The sequence below is a fragment of the Hibiscus syriacus genome, unplaced genomic scaffold, assembly GCF_006381635.1.
Source record: "Hibiscus syriacus cultivar Baekdansim isolate YM2019G1 unplaced genomic scaffold, ASM638163v2 tig00110744_pilon, whole genome shotgun sequence".
Classification (NCBI taxonomy): Eukaryota; Viridiplantae; Streptophyta; class Magnoliopsida; order Malvales; family Malvaceae; genus Hibiscus; species Hibiscus syriacus.
The window spans coordinates 1,149,386-1,170,200 of record NW_024062846.1 but is presented as its reverse complement, the minus strand read 5'-3'; the positions used below and the strand labels follow the sequence as shown (position 1 = coordinate 1,170,200).

Here is a 20,815-nt window from a genome sequence, read left to right as displayed (position 1 = left end):
ATATTATTAAACCCTAAGGGACTAAACAAGATATTTACCCTAATATATATATATATGATGTTAATGACTAAATTATAAATAAAATGAAATTGAAAAATCAATTTAAAACATATATAAATTAGTTTCAGTGACCAAATTGTAAAGACACAAACATAGAGAGGTTGCGGAAAAGGTTTTACCCTTGAGGGTAATTACAGAAACTATACGTTTAATAACCCTAACTTCACTTCTTATATGTTTAAGTCACCCAACTATTCTTTTTTCAAAATTATACTTAACATTTAGTTTTAGTTTTATTTTGATCACCAGTCGTTAAAAAATCAACGATGATGTTGACATATCATCATAAGGTAATGTCACATCATCATTACAAAAACACCATATTAGTAATTTTGTTAATTTTTGTACCGGTGGGTGATCAAATTAAAATAAAAACATAATGTTATGTATGATTTTGAAAAGAAAATAGTTGAATGACCAAACATAATAGAAATGAAAATTAAGGTAGTTTATTCAAATGAAGCCAACTTGCTAATGTCCTCATAAACGTTCCTTCATTTGTGCACTTGTTAGAAAAATGAAACTAAATCATTCATAATTCATAAAAAATATTTACTTTGATCGTGTCACGTCATGCTAGCCGCACATTTATATCAGATATGATGTGAGCGTTCGATCGAGTAAATTTTTTTAAATTATTCGAGTTAATGGGTCTTATTTGATAACTTAAATTTAATGTGAAATTTTTATGAGTCGAATCAATTTATAAAATTTGTATTGAGTCGAGTTGTTCGACTCTTTGTTTAAAATTAATTATAAATATTTATAATATTATGATATTATTTAATTTCAAGTTAAAAGATCTTTTTATAATCATATACAATTCATATGTATTTTTTTTTATTAATTTTCCATTAGTTATATGCATATATCATAGAGAGTTTAGCGACTCGACTCAAACTTGGAACCAATCATTAATTATTAAAATTTTAAGTTACTATTCAATTTATTTAAGTTCGATTTTATAATTTAGCTCGAATTTTAAAAAAATCCAGCAGAATTTATAATGCTAGAACTCAAAATCAATTCAAATGGCCTGCATCCTCATCACCTAATGTTAAATATAATTTCGGAATATGAAAGAAGATGCGTAAAGTTTTACCGTCTCAGATATCTCAAGAATATAAAAGAAAATGCACATAGTTTAACAGTGAATATATTGCATTACAATTCTCAAAATTTCCATACACAATGCTTTAAAGCTCAAGAAGCCCAAGTTCTCTTTTCAATTACTATTTTTGTTAAGAGTTTCCCTTTAACCCACTTTATTTATCCCTAATTACAGACATAATACAAAATGGGTTTTATAAGAGGCATTTTTCAGTTGCAGAAAAAAATCCAAGCATATAAAACAAACTGGGCTATAATATTACATGCAATTCCATAAAGTCCAGAAGATAGTTGCATAGCTCATTAGAAAATAACACCCTACAATATATTGGCAAGCAGGAGACCAAAACTAGCATTGATGGATAACTGCACTGAATTCACATCAAATACTTCTGCCTCCAACATTTACCGCAAACACACCTATTCAGTACCTCGAACGGCTTCTTACCCTGCATTTTTATACAAACCCTTAATGAGCCTCCAAACATTACATATCAGAGCAACAGAAAATAAGTCCGACCATCAGGGCAGAACCACAACCTTGGAGAGCAGGAAACTGAACGAGAACGAGAACGAGAGTGGGACACAGATCCTGAGCGTGAGCGAGAATAATATCTTCTAGAACTCCTAGGACTTCTACTCCGTCGATACCTTCTGCAGTAAAGATATTATCCACCAGATAAATATTACATCTTTTAAGAGAGCAGAACAAGAAGTTCTTACACAAAGAGTGCATATAGCTAAAATACATAGTTGCCCTGTAAACATCATATATAACTCGACAGAGAATATAATCAACAGCAGTTAAGAGAAAATAATTACACAAAATCCGTTGACGATGGGAAAGAAACAAAAGACGAAGAGAATGCATGATGGTACTAAACTAAGACATAATTTTCTGGATGTCTATTTTGTTTAAACTTCAGGCAGCAACTCCTCTTTTGTATAACAGGCTACTACATCATCCAATATAATCAACAGCAGTTAAGAGAAAATAATTACACAAAATCCGTTGAAGATGGGAAAGAAACAAAAGACGAAGAAGAGAATGCATGATGGTACTAAACTAAGACATAATTTTCTGGATGTCTATTTTGTTTAAACTTCAGGCAGCAACTCCTCTTTTGTATACGAGGCTACTACATCATCTTAATACCTCCAAGTTACCTCATAACAATAAAATAACTGAGGGACAACTCGAAAATTTCATCATCTTTGGTTGGTTTGCAAGGAGACATTATTCTCCTGCAGAAAATATTCATCAGCCATATGGATAGATCATAGAGATAAAAATACTTCAAGATATAACCTTGGAGGAGAGCGACTGAAACTCCTACTGCGGCTGCGATGCCTCTGGCAACTTAATCGACTGGTTTATGTAAGTTTTTCCAGTCTTTGACGCTCCTGCTCTCTCTTCTTAGCCATTTCCACCGCAGTGTCTTTCTTAACTATAGAAGACATCACCTTATCAAACCAATAACAGAACTCCAGAAAACGTGTAACACTACATACACTCTTTTACTCCCAAGTATATTTACAGATAAACTAAATAGCTATATAGGGAAAAAAGTACAATAAGAAAAAGTACACACATACTTTGTTTATTAAACTGTCTGTTCATAATCATTTTTAGCCGCTCTTGAGGAGTTTCTTTCTTCTCTACCGGCCCCTGTTTGGAGGGACCTCCAGAGGCACTTGCTTTTGTTAACTTGGCTAACGTTGGTAATCCACTGACAGAAAGGAAATACAACTGTTAAAATCAAGACAATGCAAAACAATAAACCAAAAACTCAAATAACTCTCACATGACAAATATGATCATATAAGCAAAAATTATGGTGATACCTTACTGTTGGTTTTGACACTTCACTGCTCTTTTCTTTATCAAGAGACACGCCAGATGCAGGATCAACATGAAGTGCCTCAAGTATTTGACCAGAAGATAGCCTGCAGGGAAGGAAAAACATTAGATTCGTCAATGTTCTGTAATACTGGGAAGCATTCACACAAATGCCATTTCAGGAAGAATGTGAGCTTTAGAGGGGAAGCCTCCTTCCGACTCCCTCGTTCCAGTTATGCTGATAACCCTAGGGCAGATATATTTTAAACCAGAAAGGTTTACTTCTATAAGAATCATCAGAATAACTACCATGCGCATGGCGCCTTGAGTATGGTGGAGAATATGAACGTGATCTTGACCTGAATACGAAAATCAATACATAAATTCCATTTATGAGCCTCAAATAAAAGCTTCAACAGAAATCTAGGAAGGATTATACCTCCTAGAACGTGGATAAGCATCATAGGTTGGACTCCGCCTAGACACCCTGTACGTGGAAAAAGATATCAGCAAGTCATGCATGATGTCATACCCAATTCTAGAGTTGAGGAAAAAATGATCGAACCAAAAACCGAACCAAAGTGTTTGGTTGGTTTATGGAATTCAAATTTTAAAAAAAAACATGGTTAACCAAACCAAATCAAATTCTTTTTTATTTAATTTATATTTTTTTGTTTTTATAATGGGAAAATAAAAGTTCTATACTTCAAGTAATGAAAATAACTCAAAAATATTATATAAGAATTATTAATTCTTTCTATTTATTTGAAATTTTATTTTTTAGAAATATTTACGTAAAAAGACTGAAAATTTATCAAAAAAATGTATAAAAAAAAAGCATTAAACAAATTCATTTTGTCAAAAAAAATGTAAAAAAGTCAAAAACAAAAAATTAATTTGAGAACCGAACCGAGTGGATCTCACCCCTACCCCCCCAATTCTACAAGCTCATATCAAATATCTTCTAAAAATTTTACCGGTAGGGATCATTATGAAGGACTCGTGCTCCAGTCATCCGAGCAGCTTCTCTTTCTCTCTCCCTCTCTATTTGAGAAGCTTTCCTCCTTTCTTTGCGACTCAATTTCCTCTGAAAAGTTTAGAATTTAAGACGTGTTATCAACAATTTTAATAATAAACTGCAACTATAAACAATGTATCTTAACAAACTTACAATTGCAGGATCGCCTTTGATTACTTCCTTCTGTCTTTTTTCCTCCTCTTTTGCCTTTTTGTCCATGTAAACAAGCCAACCATACCTTTTCACACCAAATTCTTTTGCTATTATATCCATTCCTTCATCATTACTATCATCACTGTTGAAATCCTCATCTTCTTCTTCCTCATCATCTTCTGCATCCACATCAGAAAAATGAAATTCTTCTTTCCCACTTCCATCATAAGAGAATCCAACTTGGGAATAAGAACCTTTATTGGTTGATTGTGCAGGTTGTGATCTGCCAAATATACCCCAAAAAAAAAGAAAAAAGCAACATAACCACAGATAGAAGTCAGATACATCAGCATCAGTGAAATCAGCCAACAGGGCACTTCAGATGAAATCGTATCATGCATACAAAGAAACAAAATTAAGGATGCTCATCAGCTGTAGAAACGATCTAAAGAAAACCTTATAAAGAAGGCCACCAAATGATCTTTATGATATATGAACCAAAGCCATTGGAAAATGCCTCTTTCCTGCTTTGCAGTAAATTAACTACTAAAACAGAGAATAAACCCATCAAAGATGATTTCCAAAAGGCCATATGGAAAGAACAATACAAAGAAACCCAAGTTTATAACTTTGATCTTCTTTAATAAAACTAAGATATGTCTACATTTAATTCCAAACAGCATGAGACAGAAAATATATCTCCTGCAACCACCATCTTATGTCCATGTTTAAGATCATACCAGAGCCCCCCATGCAGCATGCAGCAAAAGTATTTGTAGAGAACCAGACTCTGTTAGAAATTTGAATACTGCCAACACTAATATTTTGTAGGGAAAAACACTTTAGTACTATCACATGCAGTGGGGGATCCACCATTTGTTCAGTGCCCACCCTGAAATCCATATTTTTCGGTTATTTACTTATTTTATTAGTTGTTCCCACTCTGAAATTTTGTTTGTCTACCCGGCCCATACAAAATTTTATGTTATTAATGCATGTGTGTGCACCCTCAAAAATTTTCTGGATCAGCCACTGATCACATGCATCACATATCTTATCAAAGGGTACAAAGAGTATAGGAAAGAACATATTAAACCTGTCTGGTTGAAATGGTGCGATTACTTTTGCCTCCATTTCCAAATTCACATGTTGTAAACCATCCTCATCGGTAATTGTCAAAGATACAAGCCTCATCTCATAAAGTTTACTCATCGCTATTCTTATAACAAATTTCTATCCTTCTTACATTGCAATACAACCAAAAAAGAGGCATTGGAAATGAACAGGACTAAACACACAATTTATCAATTCAGAGAAATAACAAAGTACCGACATCCTCTACGGCGATGCTTAATTAAATCCCGATATCGCTCGAAATTAACAAACTCTTCTACTTCTTCTTCCTTTTCGGACTTCTCTTGATTCCTAAAATGCCGTGTCCCTGGCTCCCGAATAAAATCAAGTAGGGTTCGGCCATCAAATCTAAAACATGTGTATAACAAATTAATTTTAAAAAATTCTTCTAAAAGGATCCTGGTAATGAAGATAAATGAGAAATCAAAACTAACTATCTATTAAAATATCTTGTTTTCCATTCCAAGGAATCCTGTAAACAAAAGGAATAAATTAGAGATATTAATGGATGAAATAGAAGATTATATAAGGTAAAATTGATGCTTACAAGCCCTGCTGGTCTTGAGTGGCATGATAAAGGGCGTCGTCTTGGTGGATACGGCAGCGAGAGCCGATGACTTGAATGGATTGTTGAGGATCGCCGCGTCTTTTGGCAAGGTAGATGGCCCGTCTTTGCGCTCTCTTTCGAGCCGCGTCCATCATGTCTTGAACCTTCCTTTCTGATCTCCGCGCTTCGTGCCACATCTTTGAGAACAGAATCGGAGGATTGAAACCCTAAAGAGAGAAATAGGCGAAAAAGGCAATCTCAGGATCAATAATACGTGGGAAGCTTTGAATTGTTTTCGTAAGAGGGAAGTGGGCTTTTACTTGCTCTGTGCTTTTACGGTCATTATATTTTTTCAAAAAGGGTCCAATTTTTATTAGGTAAACTACTCTTTTAGTATTTAAATTATCAGTTTTGATTTGTTTTAATATTTAAACTTTTAATTTTTTCAAAATCATGTCTAATGTTTGTTTTTGTTTCATTTTATTACCTTGACGTTAAACACTTAACGTGTTTAGTACTTAAACTATCAATTTTGGTCTGTTTTAGTACATAATGTAACACTCTAATCTGGTTCGACACAAAGATCGTACGGTTAAAGCATTACACCAGAGTGGATAACCCAAAATTTTTTTTAAAACATTTACAAAACATTGATATGTCATTCACCATAACATAAATAAAAGACCGTAAATCGTCATTTACCAAATACGAGAATCTCCTAATACGTACAAATACAAATCATTGAGTTTTTAAATCAAAACAGAGTTATAACTCGAATAGATACAAGATCCAAATAAAATATATGCCCTCTAACAAACTCAATACATACTCTAGTACAACTGATCTGGAATGTATCTGCACGATAGGCTCCTTGTCGATCCTCTACTTACCTGCGCACTGAAACATTTTCCATATGCTGAGCTAGCAAGCTCGGTGCCACGAAAAAAACTATGCAATTCTACATGCATTCTTTGTATGAACATATCGGTGCATAAAGTCATGAATATTCAAAAGTACATCAACAAACAAACATGAGATAAGTATAACGATGTGGTTGGAGAAATTTTATGTGCATATCGGATTACATACTAGTTTATCTTGAGACAGAGCAATCCCGGGGTAAGAATCGAAATTTTACGTGCATCAGAACTTATATCCCTCGCCTATCCCGCAAACTCGAGAGTTTCGGGGCGAGAACCAGAATTTTACATGCATCGATAGCTCACGTCTCGAACCCACATATAGGCTCCCGATTATTGGGTACGATCAAAAATTGTACGTGCATCGGATGTATACCTAATCAAACAATATCCGGATGTTTCACAACCAAAGACGATCGTCATAATATGAGAGTAACTCGGGACAAAGGCCAATCTTATTTCATCCTAACTCGTTTGATTTCTGGGTGTGATTTCAGTTAACTTGATTGTTTTAACTTGTCTTGAGTACTTAACACTTATTCGATCTCAAAACACCCAAGTTTGAACCCCTAAACCAAATGAACCAAACTATCCAAAATCATGGCAAGGGTATGTATACTATGCTAGTAGTATTGATACTGACCCTTGGGTATCGATACTCACCCTGAGTATCGATATTAAAAATAGCTTCGATGTTTTGAAAAATACCTCGGTATCGATACCCGTATGGGGAGTATTGATACTCTAACCTTGGTATCGATACTCTATCGATACTCCCAAGAGTATCGATACCAAAAATGGCTACTAGAATCCTTAATTTACATTTGGTATCGATACTACCCCTTGAGTATTGAAACTGGACCACGAGTATCGATACTCCTTGAGGAAGTATCGATACTACCCTCACAAATTGCCTATATTTTTACACTACATGAAGAATAGTATCGGTATTGTTCTTCTAATACTAATACTGACGACCCAAAGTGCTATGTTTTGGGCACGAAATTGCTTCTAAATCTCATCCAATCAATCCCCTAAGACTAAAAAATATTATTAAAGTCTCATTTAAGGTCTTAAAGGTCAAAATGAGTAATCTTTCATACTTACAAACATTAAACAAAAGATTTACCATAAATTTACTCTAGCGTTCTTTCATGAGCTAAACAAACCATTTATGCACATTGAATGGCCTCCATGTGGTATGGATAAGTTGGAATCGTGTTACCGTGATAATAAGTTACTTGAAAATGTCTCCAAATCACCCATGGATTAGCTTTGCTTTGCCTCTTACCTTAAGAGCTTCCCCTTTGCTCTTTCACTAAAAAAACCATGAAAATGAGGTGTGAACCCATTTTGAGTCTTAGGATGAAGTTAAAAATGTTTTCTTACAACTCAAACTTCACAAAACGAACTAGAACTTAAAGTTTCATAATCCCACACTAAAACATGTTTTTGGGTAACTCAGTCAAATCTTGCAAAAGAGGGATTGAATGAAAGCTTGGAAGATGTAGTTTATGATTCTTACCTTAGGATCCTCAAGGGGTGCTCAAATTTCTTAAAGCTTTTAACTTTGTTTGCTCTTGAGGAAGAACAAATAAGGTGAAGAGTGAAGAGGAAGAGACAAATGTTGGGGTGAAAAAGATAAGAGAATTTATACGTGATATCACCAACAATTAAGGAGTTTCAACCTTTGTTTCAAAAATTGGTCTAATTATCTCCCTAATCCTTCTTCATTTGGTTCATTTTAAAAGACGCCCTTTCTATCTCTTATCGAGCTCATCCTAAGCCCAATTTAGAAACCACTTAGTTTAAGTCTTCGTAAACTAGGAAAATTCATCCTAAGTTCCATTCAAATAAACCCGAAACTCCTAACCCAGAATTCAGGGCGTTACAACTAAACTTTCAATTTTTTTGTAACGTTGTTAACTTCCTAAAAAGGATACTTTTAAGGCCTTTTCACTTAAGTTATTGTTTGTTTAAAAGCCCATTCTAGTCATTTTAGGATAATGTAGTTAAATATAGTTGCATTTGTGGTGGTAGTGCTACTTTATTTCTTAATGGCGTTGTGTGAGAGGAAGATGCAGTTGTTTGTGGTGTGCAGGGAATAATAGACAAAAGGACTCTTTGAGAAGTAATGTTGCAGTATCATACGTTGCTGAAGCAGATTAAAATGCTTTGGCATTTCTGGCACAGAAAACGACAAAAATATACAGTTGTACAAGGACAGCTGGCGCTGCACGTGAAATGATTGTTGTAACCGCCTGCCAGAGGACCACTGCCACCTGGAGGATAAGGTTCACGCTTATGGTGTGATTATAGGGGTATGAGGGGTATTTTGTACCCAACAACCTAATCATTACCCCTAGATATTTTTTATGATATATGACACCTCAAGGGAGAAAAGAAATAGGACACAAGAGAGACACGCATAGAGCAGAAAAAAAATCAGATTTTTATTCTTCTTTTTCCCTTCTTCTTCCTTGGGTTTTCCTCATTGATAAAGCTTCAAGGAGTGGAGAGCTAAGCGCCGAGAAGAACTAGTGAGCTAAGGTGGTTCGTGGTGGCCGAGGAGACCTCCGGTGGCGCGCGTCGAAGGCTTCTTCTCACTTCTCTTTTGCTGTTATTTTTTTATTATTTTTGAGTTGTTGGAACGAATATTTTAAGGCTTGTTCTTGGGATATTTCGAACCCCACTATGAACTAACTTATTTTGTGGTGGTTGGTTTAATGGTTGTTTAAACTTTATTTTTAATGGTATATTTATTTTTATCTTGGTTATTTGTTTGCTTTGCTTATGAATGCTTCACCATCTAAGCTTGTAAGAGGCATGAGAGTGTCCATTTCTTAGATGAAGGTTAGGTGTTCGAGAGAAACCTAAGGTAAAAATACTTGTAGTATTCGAGAGAAACACAAGACAAGATCCTCATAAATAATGGGCTATAGTGTTTAGAGATAGAGCTGTTTGATGTGTGGGGCATCGATTTCATGGGACCATTCCCATCTTCTGAAGGAAAATTATATATATTGCTTGCTGTGGATTATATGTCAAAGTGGGTGGAGGCAATAGCAACATCAAGAAATGACTACAAGACCGTACTCAAGTTTTTGCACAAGTATATTTTCACTCGGTTTGGAGTACCTCGTGCTATTATACGTGATGAGGGAACGTATTTTGATAACAAGTTGATTGCCAAGGCATTGAAGAGATATAGAGTTCGACATAAGATTGCCACGACATATCATCCGCAGACAAATAGCCAAGCTGAGATATCCAATCGCAAAATCAAGCAGATTTTAGAGAAAGTGGTAAACCCAAGGAGTAAGGATTGGTCGCCAAAGTTGGATGAAACACTTTGGGCGTATAGAACAACATTCAAGACTCCTTTGGGGATGTCACCCTTTAAGCTGGTATATGGAAAAGCTTGTTACCTCCCGGTTGAACTTGAACATAAAGCTTATTGGGCCATCAAGCAATTGAATTTTGATGCTCAACTAGCTGGGGAGCAGAGACTGTTGGAACTTAATGAAATGGAAGAGTTTAGAGTACAAGCATATGAGAATGCTCGGATATACAAAGAGAAAACCAAAAAGTGGCATGACCAGAAACTGATGCCACAAATTTTCATGTAGGCCAACAAGTTTTGCTCTATAACTCCAGACTTAAACTTTTTCCTGGAAAGCTCAAATCTCGATGGTCAAGGCCATTTGAGGTGCATTATGTCTACCCCCATGGAGCTGTTGACATTAAAAATACAAATGGGACGATCTTTAAAGTTAATGGCCAGCGTCTCAAAGCCTATACTGGAGTTCCACCACCGCACATAAGGCAGTTTTGCATCTGCGCGATGTTGAAGAGTGCTCCAAGGAAAACCAAATTTCGATGCCACGACATTGAATTTGTGTCTGTTCATAAATAATTTCTTTTTAAAATTTAATATTTTCTTTATTTATATTTATATTTTATTTTGTAGATAATTTTTTATTTAATTTGCAGGGACCATAGTGCTGCAAACCGTGCAAGGAGCGGTTACCAAAGGGAGGAGAGGACAACACATTAATTGCAGAGATATTCTTTTGATTTGTTTCTTTTTAATTTATTTTATTTCTGACATTTCTTTTTCTCTTTCCTCATGTTTGTCCTATCACTATCATTACTTTTGGCAGTTTTATTTTCCTTTCCTATACACACATTACCCCTCATCCAACCATTTCTTAACCGTCCCATCACCCCATCTCCCTCTCAAATTTTTAACTTTTTATTTTCTCTTTCATCCTTAACTCTTTCTATTTCATTTTAATTTTTACTTTTTCTTTTATTTCCTCATCTTCTTCACTCTTTCTCTCCATAACCGAAACTCCCCAAAGCTTTCAAAAGCTAATTCTTTTTCCATTTTTCTTACTTCACAACCGTTGAAAATGGTACGCACTAGACCGGCTGCACTTGAAGGTTCCACTTTCCAACAGTTTGAGAACGAGGAAGCCAAGGCTCGGTTTCAAAACTTCAAAAACTGAAAACTCTTCTTTGAGTTGGGTTTCATTTTTACTGAGGAGACCGATAATGGCTTTGGTCCAGATGTGATGGATATTGTCACACCACTCAAATGGAAGAAATTTGCAAGGCATCCGGGTTCGGTGAATGCCTCGTTGGTTAAGGAGTTTTACGCAAATATTTCTAAGCCAAACCAACATGCCATTTTTGTGTGAGGTAAACAGATTCGATTTACACCCTCTACGATTAATCGATATTATCATTTGTAGGATGTGGAGGATCGACATGCCGCGTTTGAAAATGAGGCTGATAGCACCACCTACGACGGGATTGTTGAGGACTTATGCTTTGAAAACACTGAGTGGAATGGCCGTCAAACCAGTAGATACTCGGTCAACCGGGAACGTATTTAGCCGCACGCTAAGTTATTGAATCACTTCCTTAAACATAAACTCATGCCTACTTCTCACAATACGATGGTATCACTTTCTCGCTTACTACTTTTACACTCGATAATGGTATCACGTACTATTGATGTTGGTCGTATTATTGTTCATCAAGTTCATGATTGTTTGGGTAAAAAGACAAGTGCTTTAGTGTTTCCTAACTTAATTACTGCTTTGTGTCATAAGAAAAAGGTCAATAAAAATGCTTTTGATGAAATTTTACCTGGATTATCGGGCATTACTAGGGCTAGGTTACCACTGCTATCGGGAATTGAAAATCCCAAGTCTAAAGACCCTGTTCATGAGCAATCTACAGGTACTACACAATCAAATACCGAGGCAAGATTGCTTGCTCTCGAGGAAGCTGTGATGCAGACTCAGACTCACCTGCATGCTTTACACAGTGACATCAGTAATTTCTTTGGATATGTGAAGCATAGAGATGTTGTGGTGGAATCGATGTTTCAAGAAATTATTCCCCACGGTCTACGAAATTCCCCTGGCTTTCCAGACGAAATTCTACCGGCATTCAATGCCGAGTCATCTCCAGAGCCCGAGCAAGATGCAACCGATCCTCCAGTTGATAACCCGACTCCTGATCCACACCGTTCTGACACCCCTGAATATCCGCCTAATGTCTTTGTTGAAGAAACACCAAGTCCTGTTCCTACACCACGTAGTGGCCGACATACCAAAACCACGGCTGGACGTAAGAATATTGCGCATTATTACTCTACTTCTTCAGAGTCCAGCCCATCACCCCTACGCAAACGCACCAGACGAGGAGTTGATAGTAGCTCCAAGGCAACACCACCACACAAATCCTAAGGTACCTCACTTGCATTCATTTTCATTTAGTTTGCATTTCATTGCATGACATTTAGTTTTTATTTAGTTTAGTTCTCTTTAAGCATTGAGGACAATACTTCCCTTAAGTTTGGGGGAGGTAGTGTTCTTGGTAGGTCATGCATGATAGCATTAGCGTAGTATTATGCCATGTCATCAGTAAATGGTAGGAAAATTGGATAGAATGTTTTGAGGATACCCAATGATTATGATTTTGTTAGGCTAGAATTGGAATGTAAATGACTGTTGAGAATGATAGAACTCACTCTAGGGCTTGATGCTTTGTGAATTTTTTTACACGATTTGTATGTTCTCTATACTTAGAAAATTTGGAAAATTTTTATGAATGAACTCTAGTTAGTTTTGGCATTGAAATATAGTATTGTGCTTAAATGAAAAATAAAAAACAACTCCCTTATATATGAAACTGTGAATAAATGCTTAGGCATAGCTGTAGAGGGACACTCCTCTTTGCCGTGGCATTGCCTGGAATTCTCTTTAATAAATGGCAGCCTTGTGCATATAAGTGAATGAAAGAAGTCATGGGATGACTCTACTTAACTAGCTCGGGGGTGGAAGGTATGCTCCCTTACACCTAGAGTGTGGAAGAGTAGGTGTAATGAGCCGACTCCCTTCGTAATAGCATATAAAAAAATTCAATAAAAAGTGAGTAAAAATATGCTTAATGAATAAGTAAATGCCTTGACAAAAACTAGGGGACTTGATTAGAAATTGTCTAAATTTGCTAAGTATATATTGGATACAATCACGCACACACATGACCACAAAGGATTTTGACCTAGGGAAAAGTACTTGATTTCTTGATATCTCTAGCATGTTGAAGCCTATTTTTCTGAGGGTTGAAATTCAATTTTGTCATACTATTCTATTGTTGAAAATTGCCATGACATTCTGCTTATGTAACTGTTATCCATTGCTTGAGGACAAGCAATAACTTAAGTTTGGGGGGTGTGTTAACTTCCTAAAAAGGCTACTTTTAAGGCCTTTTTCACTTAAGTTATTGTTTGTTTAAAATCTCATTCTAGTCATTTTAGGATAATGTAATTGCATATAGTTGCATTTGTGGTGGTAGTGTTGTTTTATTTCTTAATGGTGCTGTATGAGAGGAAGGTGCAGTTGTTTGTGGTGTACAGGGAATAACAGACAAAAGGACTCTTTGGGAAGTAATGCCGCGACATCACACGTTGCTGAAGCAGATTGAAATGTCTTGCCATTTCCGGTGCAAAAAATGACAAAAAGATACAGCTGTATGAGGACAGCTGGCGCTGCACGTGAAATGATTGTTGTAACCGCCTGCCAGAGGACCACTGCCACCTGGAGGATAAGGTTTACGCTTATGGTGTGATTCTAGGAGTATGAGGGGTATTTTTCACCCAACAACCTAATCATTACCCCTAGATATTTTTATGATATATGACACCTCAAGGGAGAGAAGGAATAGGACACATGAGACACACGCATAGAGAAGAAAAAAAAAACCAGATTTTTATTCTTCTTTTTCCCTTCTTCTTCCTTGGGTTTTCCTCCATTGATAAAGCTTCAAGGAGTGGCGAGCTAAGTGTCGAGAAGAACTAGTGAGCTAAGGTGGTTCGTAGTGGCCGAGGAGACCTCCGGTGACGCGCGTCGAAGACTTCTTATCACTTCCCTTTTGCTGTTATTTTTTTTTATTTTTGGGTTATTGAAACGTATATTTTAAGGCTTGTTCTTGGGATATTTTGAACCCCACTATGAACTAACTTATTTGGTGGTGATTGGTTTAATGGTTGTTTAAACTTTTTTTTAATGGTATATTTATGTTTATCTTGGTTATTTGTTTGCTTTGCTTATGAATGCTTTACCATCTAAGCTTGTAAGAGGCATGAGAGTGTCCATTTCTAAGATGAAGGTTAGGTGTTCGAGAGAAACCTAAGCTAAAAATACTTGTAGTATTCGAGAGAAACACACAAAACAAGATCCTCATAAGCAATGGGCTATAGTGTTTTCAAGGGGCTTTGAACCGACCTAGGAATACTATATCCTAATCTTTTAGTACTCGAGAGAGACTAGGATGGGATTTCAACGACTAAAAAGGGTGTTTTTATCAATAGCGTAGGCTGCCAGCTTCGTTGAGTGAGAGCAGATGCCTTGGCATCCTATTCTGTTAGGTTTCTTTGACTAGAGATAGCGGGAACACTTTAGGAAAACCCTGTCGAGTAAGTGAAGATTAGATAGCATAAATCTACCAGAGAGATAAGTTTAGCATCCTTAAATCAAACCCTACCATTCATTCCAATGGAAGCTTGTCACGTGAGGATTATATTCTTATCATTTTATTTTCTATTTATTTACTGTTTTTACCTTTTTTCATTGCCTCGACATTACACCATTTTCAACACTAAACATCTGTTCTTGCCACTACATTTCCATTCACTACATCATCAGACCATTCATCTACATCCACCTTCATACACTTTTCATTTGCTGTGACATTTGTATATATCAAGACTAACTATACTTAGATAGATTACTACATTCTTTGGTTAGACTTTTGTAATTTCACCCAATCCCTATGGAGACGATACTCACTCATCACTGTATTACTTGAGCGATTATATATACTTGCACATTATTTGCGTATAATTTATAGTACTCACAACACACAACAAACTTTAAATTTTAAACGGGGGTACTAAAATGAAATAAAAACAAAAGTTTAGGTATGATTTAAAAAAATTAAAAGCTTAGGTGCTAAAACAAACCAAAATTAATAGTATAAACATGTAATTTATCCTTTTTATTATTACTATAATAATTTACACCACTATCTTAAATTATTATTTAATTTTAAACACATTATTGTATGATATTAAAAAATAATAGGATAAAGTAGACAAATGGTCCTCAACTATAGGGTACTGCTTTATTAAGTTCCTCGACTATTAAAAATTTAAAAAAAAATGTTCCTTCAACTATATAATGTTGCTTTGTTAAGTCTCTCGACTATTAAAAGTTTCAAAATGATCACCCGAGAATTGATTATGTTCTAAACTCGTCCTTTTCCGTTAAAAAAATTGACTTTTGTTTAAGTTGTATGTTAACATGATGATTGGGATATGATAGTGGTTTGAGATTTTAGGACAAGATTTCATCATATCACAGTCAACATATTAACGTTCAACTCAAAATATAGCCCATCTTTTAACGGAAAAGGACAAGTTTGGAATGTAATGAATAGGCAGGTGACGATTTTAATAATTGAGGGGCTCAACAAAGCAACACTATATAACAAGAGGATAATTTTATAACTTTTAATAGTCGAGAGACTTAATAAAGTAATTCCATATAGTATGGGGACCATTTGTGTACTTTACCCACAATAATAATATGTAATGTTTTCTAAATAAAATTTGAAAGTTTATGCACAAACTAAACGAACTTGGTAGTAAAGGAATTGTTGTTTTTCCTTGAGGTCTCATATTCGAGCATTAGGAATATCAGGGGTGTGAGCGTTCAATATCAAATGGTTGAGAGTTATCTATAAATAAATATTGCCCCTTATATTTACCCCAGATTAATCTTTTGTAGTTTATAATAGGGATAAACAAAATTCGATTCATTTTGAAATTTTTAATTTTTGACTTGACGTTAAAAATATAACTCAACTTGAAAAATATAAAATAAAATTTGAGTTATAAAATAAGATATAATTTAATTTTTAATAATGAGTGGATTGATTTCAAGTGTAAATCGAATCCCTCAACTCTTCATTATATATGTATATTGCATATGAACAAAATATGAGGAAATACATATATATGATATATATGAGTATAAAAGTACATTTTTTTAACAAATTATACATCTAATCCTAATCCTACATAGAGGACAATAAGATTGGGGATTACAGGAGAAGGAAGGTGAGTGTTCTTTGTGGGTTTAGAACTAATGACCTAGGATAATATAAGGGTACAAAGATAAGCAGCTTGGTCAATCGGCCAAATGTTATTGCTATTATAGAAACAATTTAAATTGGAATTAGTTAGTATCATAACATTAAAAATATTTGCCATTTAATTAAAAAGAAACTCGAACAACTCAACTCGACTCTAATTTTATAAATTTGATCCAAATAAAAAATATTAAATAAAATTTAGTTATAAAATAAAACTCATTAATTAAATTAGTTCAAAAAATTAATTAGATTTGAGTCAATGTAATGTTGACCCCCAATTTAAAATATGTGATTTTACCCAAAAATCACTCTCACAATAAATAATTACCTGTCAGGCACCGTTTTGCCAAATTTTACCAATCTAGCACCCTTTCTAACAAATTGTGGGGTTTCGTCTGAGCTGGCTCCATGTCATGAAAGGCGCGGATGATCAAGCTGGCGCCACATCAGGACAAGCACAAATCGTTATCCGCGTCTTAACGGGATTTTGTCCGAACTGGCGCCACATAAGGGATGACACAAATAATCATCCACACCTTAGATTTTTTAAAAATATATGCTTTAAAAAATTTAAAAAAATAAAACTATAGGAACTAACATTATAATTTAATACATAATAGTTTCATGAGTTGAAAAATTTAATGGAGTTAGCTTATATAGGCATATTAGAGTGTTTATGTTATATTTTTTGATAATTTGTGATATTGGGGTTAGCTTAATGGCCCTGTTAGAGATCTTGTGATAACTCCAAATTTACTCAATTGTTTCGAAATTAAATGAACCACAAAAAATAATTTTTTCATAATTTTCACTATTTTTTTGTCATTTGCTTATCATTGTAGCTATTTTTTATGCAAATAAAAGCGATTAGTTTTATTTAAAAAAAAGAATATTCAAAATTATTTTTCTTCATTTCCAATCAACCAATTAATCGTTGATAAACTATTATAGGAACGAATGATGAAAGACCTTCATTCGCAAGGAATCGGAGTTGAGGATATTGTAGTTGTTTTTAAAAGAGCTCCTATACACCCTCGAATCATCGAAACCATTAAATTAATAGCTTTCGTAGAAGACCTATTATTTTATTTGATATTAAAGACAACCTACTATCTTATCTCTATTTATTCTATTACATATAAAAATAAAGATCAACTAATTTCTGTGTACCCAGGACTGATGATCACATTTCCGTGTACTCTGCCTAGTGCCGTAACGTAGTAACGTGTACTGTTGAAAAAGCTTTGCATTGATTAAATACAAGGGGCAGGCAGGCAACTGAACAACACAACAACTAATGGCCGTCATATTCCCACGTTTTCTAAATTCCCCTATCCCTCTCTCTTCACTTGCTTCTTCTCTGGCTCCGCCTTCACCCAGGCTTCAATTCTTTTCATCTTCTGCACCATCATCGTCATCTCCCATGGAAATCGCCCCCCAAAAGTACACGGATTTCCCATTCGTCTCTGCCCCACATAGGAACCTTATGGTTGATCTCGTATCCACGATGGAGGATCGTCTGGACTCTCAGCTCAAACCATGCACTCTACCCTCTGATGTACAGTATTACTACACTCCAAGTGGGAACTCCCATGGCTCACTTTATATCAGATCAGGCCATACCTCTTCTCCGGTATACTTTTACTCTAAACTTTTCACTTCAGTTGTTTCATTTATAGTTAAGAAGCATGCAAACTTGGGCAATTCGATTTTTCAAAGCTGCCCATTCACACTGTTCAATTTTTTGCTTATTTAACTCGAGTATGCACGCTTAGTTGGCAACTTCTCAAGTAACTGAAATGAGAATGAACTCAAATTGAACGGAAAATGCATCCTTTTAATGATCAACTGCTTAACAAACACAAGTTGTTATTGCAAGGGTAGAATTAGAAATGTTGAATTGTTGATGAATTTAGGGTTCCATGCTTAGAACTTGTTGGTTCATGGGCACAACTTTCGGTATAGAAACGTTTTGCCGTTGGTTCTAGTGATTAGGATATTCCTAATTTTTGAATGCAATAATTTAGTTTTGGTTCATTGGTCATAAGGCTTGTTGAAAGCTTCAACAATTGCTGTTAGTCAAATCAAGAGAAGTGTATAAAGAATATTAGGTAGAATCGTTCATGTTATATGCATTATTACATGGTTTTGGATGCAGATTTTTGCATATTGCTTGTGGTCTTTGATTTGAGGTTAATGTTTCCTAAGGTGCTAAATTTGAAATTAAAATTTTTCCTCCTATAATTCCATATAATCTGAAGGTTGCTAGCTTAGCTGGCCAATTGAACTTTTGAAAGGCAAGATGAAGTATATAGTTCATAGGTAGTGAATACAAGAGTTCACCCAATGGATGAAGAATAACGACGTTCACCTTAACCCCCACTCCGGAGAAAATAAATCAAATGAATTAAAAGAACAATGAGATGTTTTCTAGTATTAGTATGATCAATGGATTTGGATAAGCTTTGCATGTTTTTATGCTCGTCCTACTTCCTAGTTCTAACCTCTGTGTGTATGCATCTTCTGGTAAATTTTAGATGTATCATTTTTGTAAGAATGCTTAAAATAACTTCTTCAGGTCCCAAACTCCAATTTTTTAACGCTCATTTTCACCAAAGTTGATAATTGTCCCTGAAAAGGTAGGGAACTAGGGATGATGTTTAGGATATCCTGTTCATTTTTAAACTGATTCATGGAATCAAAACAGCATCATATGTTGTTTTGTATTTGAATTCTTGGCTGTGTTGCCCAGGAACTAGTTATCTCTCTTTGAGTGCTAAGCTAGTGGCTATTAAAACATTTGTGAAGATGCATAGGTTCTTCCTCAGTAACACTCTAGTACCATCGCTGTTACACAAATGTCGAGCACCATGAGCTGCTGTTTTCATTTCTGTAAATGCACTATATTGCTTCATATGCCATCTGAGATTGGTCAGTTGGTATTTTGCTGATTTGCAAGCCTTATGATCTAGTGTTCCATATCCGGGATTCTGAAAATATGGAATTATGGATGTTTCAGGTTGATTTCGTACTAGGAAGTTGGATACACTGTAAGCTGCCAACAGGGGGAGCACTGAACATAACAAGCCTTTCAACATATCTGAATGCTTCCACAGATGCCCCGAATTTCCTGATTGAACTCATACAGAGTAGCCCTACATCGCTTGTTTTCCTTCTGGATCTGCCCCCTCGAAAGGACCTAGTCTTATATCCCGAGTACCTTAATAATTTTTACGAGAACACCCGACTCGAATCACTTAGGCAAACGTTTGAGGAACTCCCAGAAGTTCAACCTTACTACTCCTCTGCTCTTTACATTCGGTGCCTTACATCCCCAACGTCAATCATGATCCGAATCAATACGGAGGGAGCCGGAGAAGGACGCATGGAGGAGATTATAAAGGGTCATGTACATCCGGTAGCAAAAGATGCATTGGGGATATGGTTGGACCGATGCGCATGCGGACATAGAAACGTTGATGAGGCAGGAAAGGCATATTTGGAGGCGAGGGATGGGTTGATTAAGAACAAGACCATTGAGATTGACATAGGTTCAAGCTTCCCAAGTTTGTTTGGGCCCGACATAGCAAATCGCGTATTAGAGGTGATAAGGGAAGCATACAATGGCTGAGTGCCAAATCAATGCATGCGTAAAATGAAATCTCGGCCTTGGGAAATAATTTAAGTAGCTATTTTACTCGGTTCAAGTAATTGAAATAGGGTCTGATCTTTTGTAATTCAAAACTTAATCCAACTGTTTGAGTGGGTTTATTCAAATGTTAGATTCTAATTTCTGTTATTTTTTTTCGTGAGTTCACGTTTAAGAAATTATTCGATATTATACAAAAAAGAAAATTGGGTTAAATATTAAAATACACGAATTTGATTCGTTCAAATTTCAAACTCGACCCAAAGCATTATAAATAAACTCGAATGAAAAATTATCAAAATGATGTTAATAAGTCAGCTCACAGTGCCTTTTGTCGTAATCCGTTTTCGTCCGGGCACGAAAAATTTATTTGGCGGGAAAATTGATGTGAATAAATGGTTTTGAAAATAATTTGGGAGTCGCCATCGGCCTTTTGGGTCAGGTAGGTCGAATACCTAAAAATTATTTTTTTTAAAAGAGTTTTAAGAAAACATCAATTAAAAAAATGAACTGATCTGCGTTTATAACCAAAAATTCGTTCTTTTTAATAATAAAAAGGGATTCGTGGTCGGTTACGTTTAGGGAAGGATTAGCACCCCTACAACGCCCAAAATTGGTACTTTTTAATTATAATTTGTCTCTATTATTAAAA

General features: G+C 35.3%; 1 protein-coding gene and 1 pseudogene across 1 annotated transcript; one reads left to right on the top strand and one right to left on the bottom strand.

Annotated features, from left to right (window-relative positions):
- Window positions 1-1,429: 1,429 nt before the first annotated feature.
- LOC120139376 lies at window positions 1,430-6,140 on the bottom strand (annotated as a pseudogene).
- An 11,656-nt stretch (window positions 6,141-17,796) lies between these two features.
- Window positions 17,797-20,322, top strand: LOC120139375 (red chlorophyll catabolite reductase-like). The gene is made up of 2 exons (XM_039154619.1): window positions 17,797-18,147; window positions 19,534-20,322. The coding sequence occupies exons 1-2, from the start codon at window positions 17,812-17,814 to the stop codon at window positions 20,143-20,145; spliced, it is 948 nt and encodes a 315-aa protein (XP_039010550.1). The 5' UTR covers window positions 17,797-17,811; the 3' UTR covers window positions 20,146-20,322.
- Window positions 20,323-20,815: the final 493 nt, after the last annotated feature.

What these genes read in the sequence shown, in the direction of transcription:
- LOC120139375 (XM_039154619.1), top strand. Translation starts at nt 17,812, where the DNA reads ATGGCCGTCATATTCCCACGTTTTCTAAATTCCCCTATCCCTCTCTCT. An exon ending in CAGGCCATACCTCTTCTCCG is followed by an intron (nt 18,148 to 19,533) that starts GTATACTTTTAC and finishes TGGATGTTTCAG; the next exon opens with GTTGATTTCGTACTAGGAAG.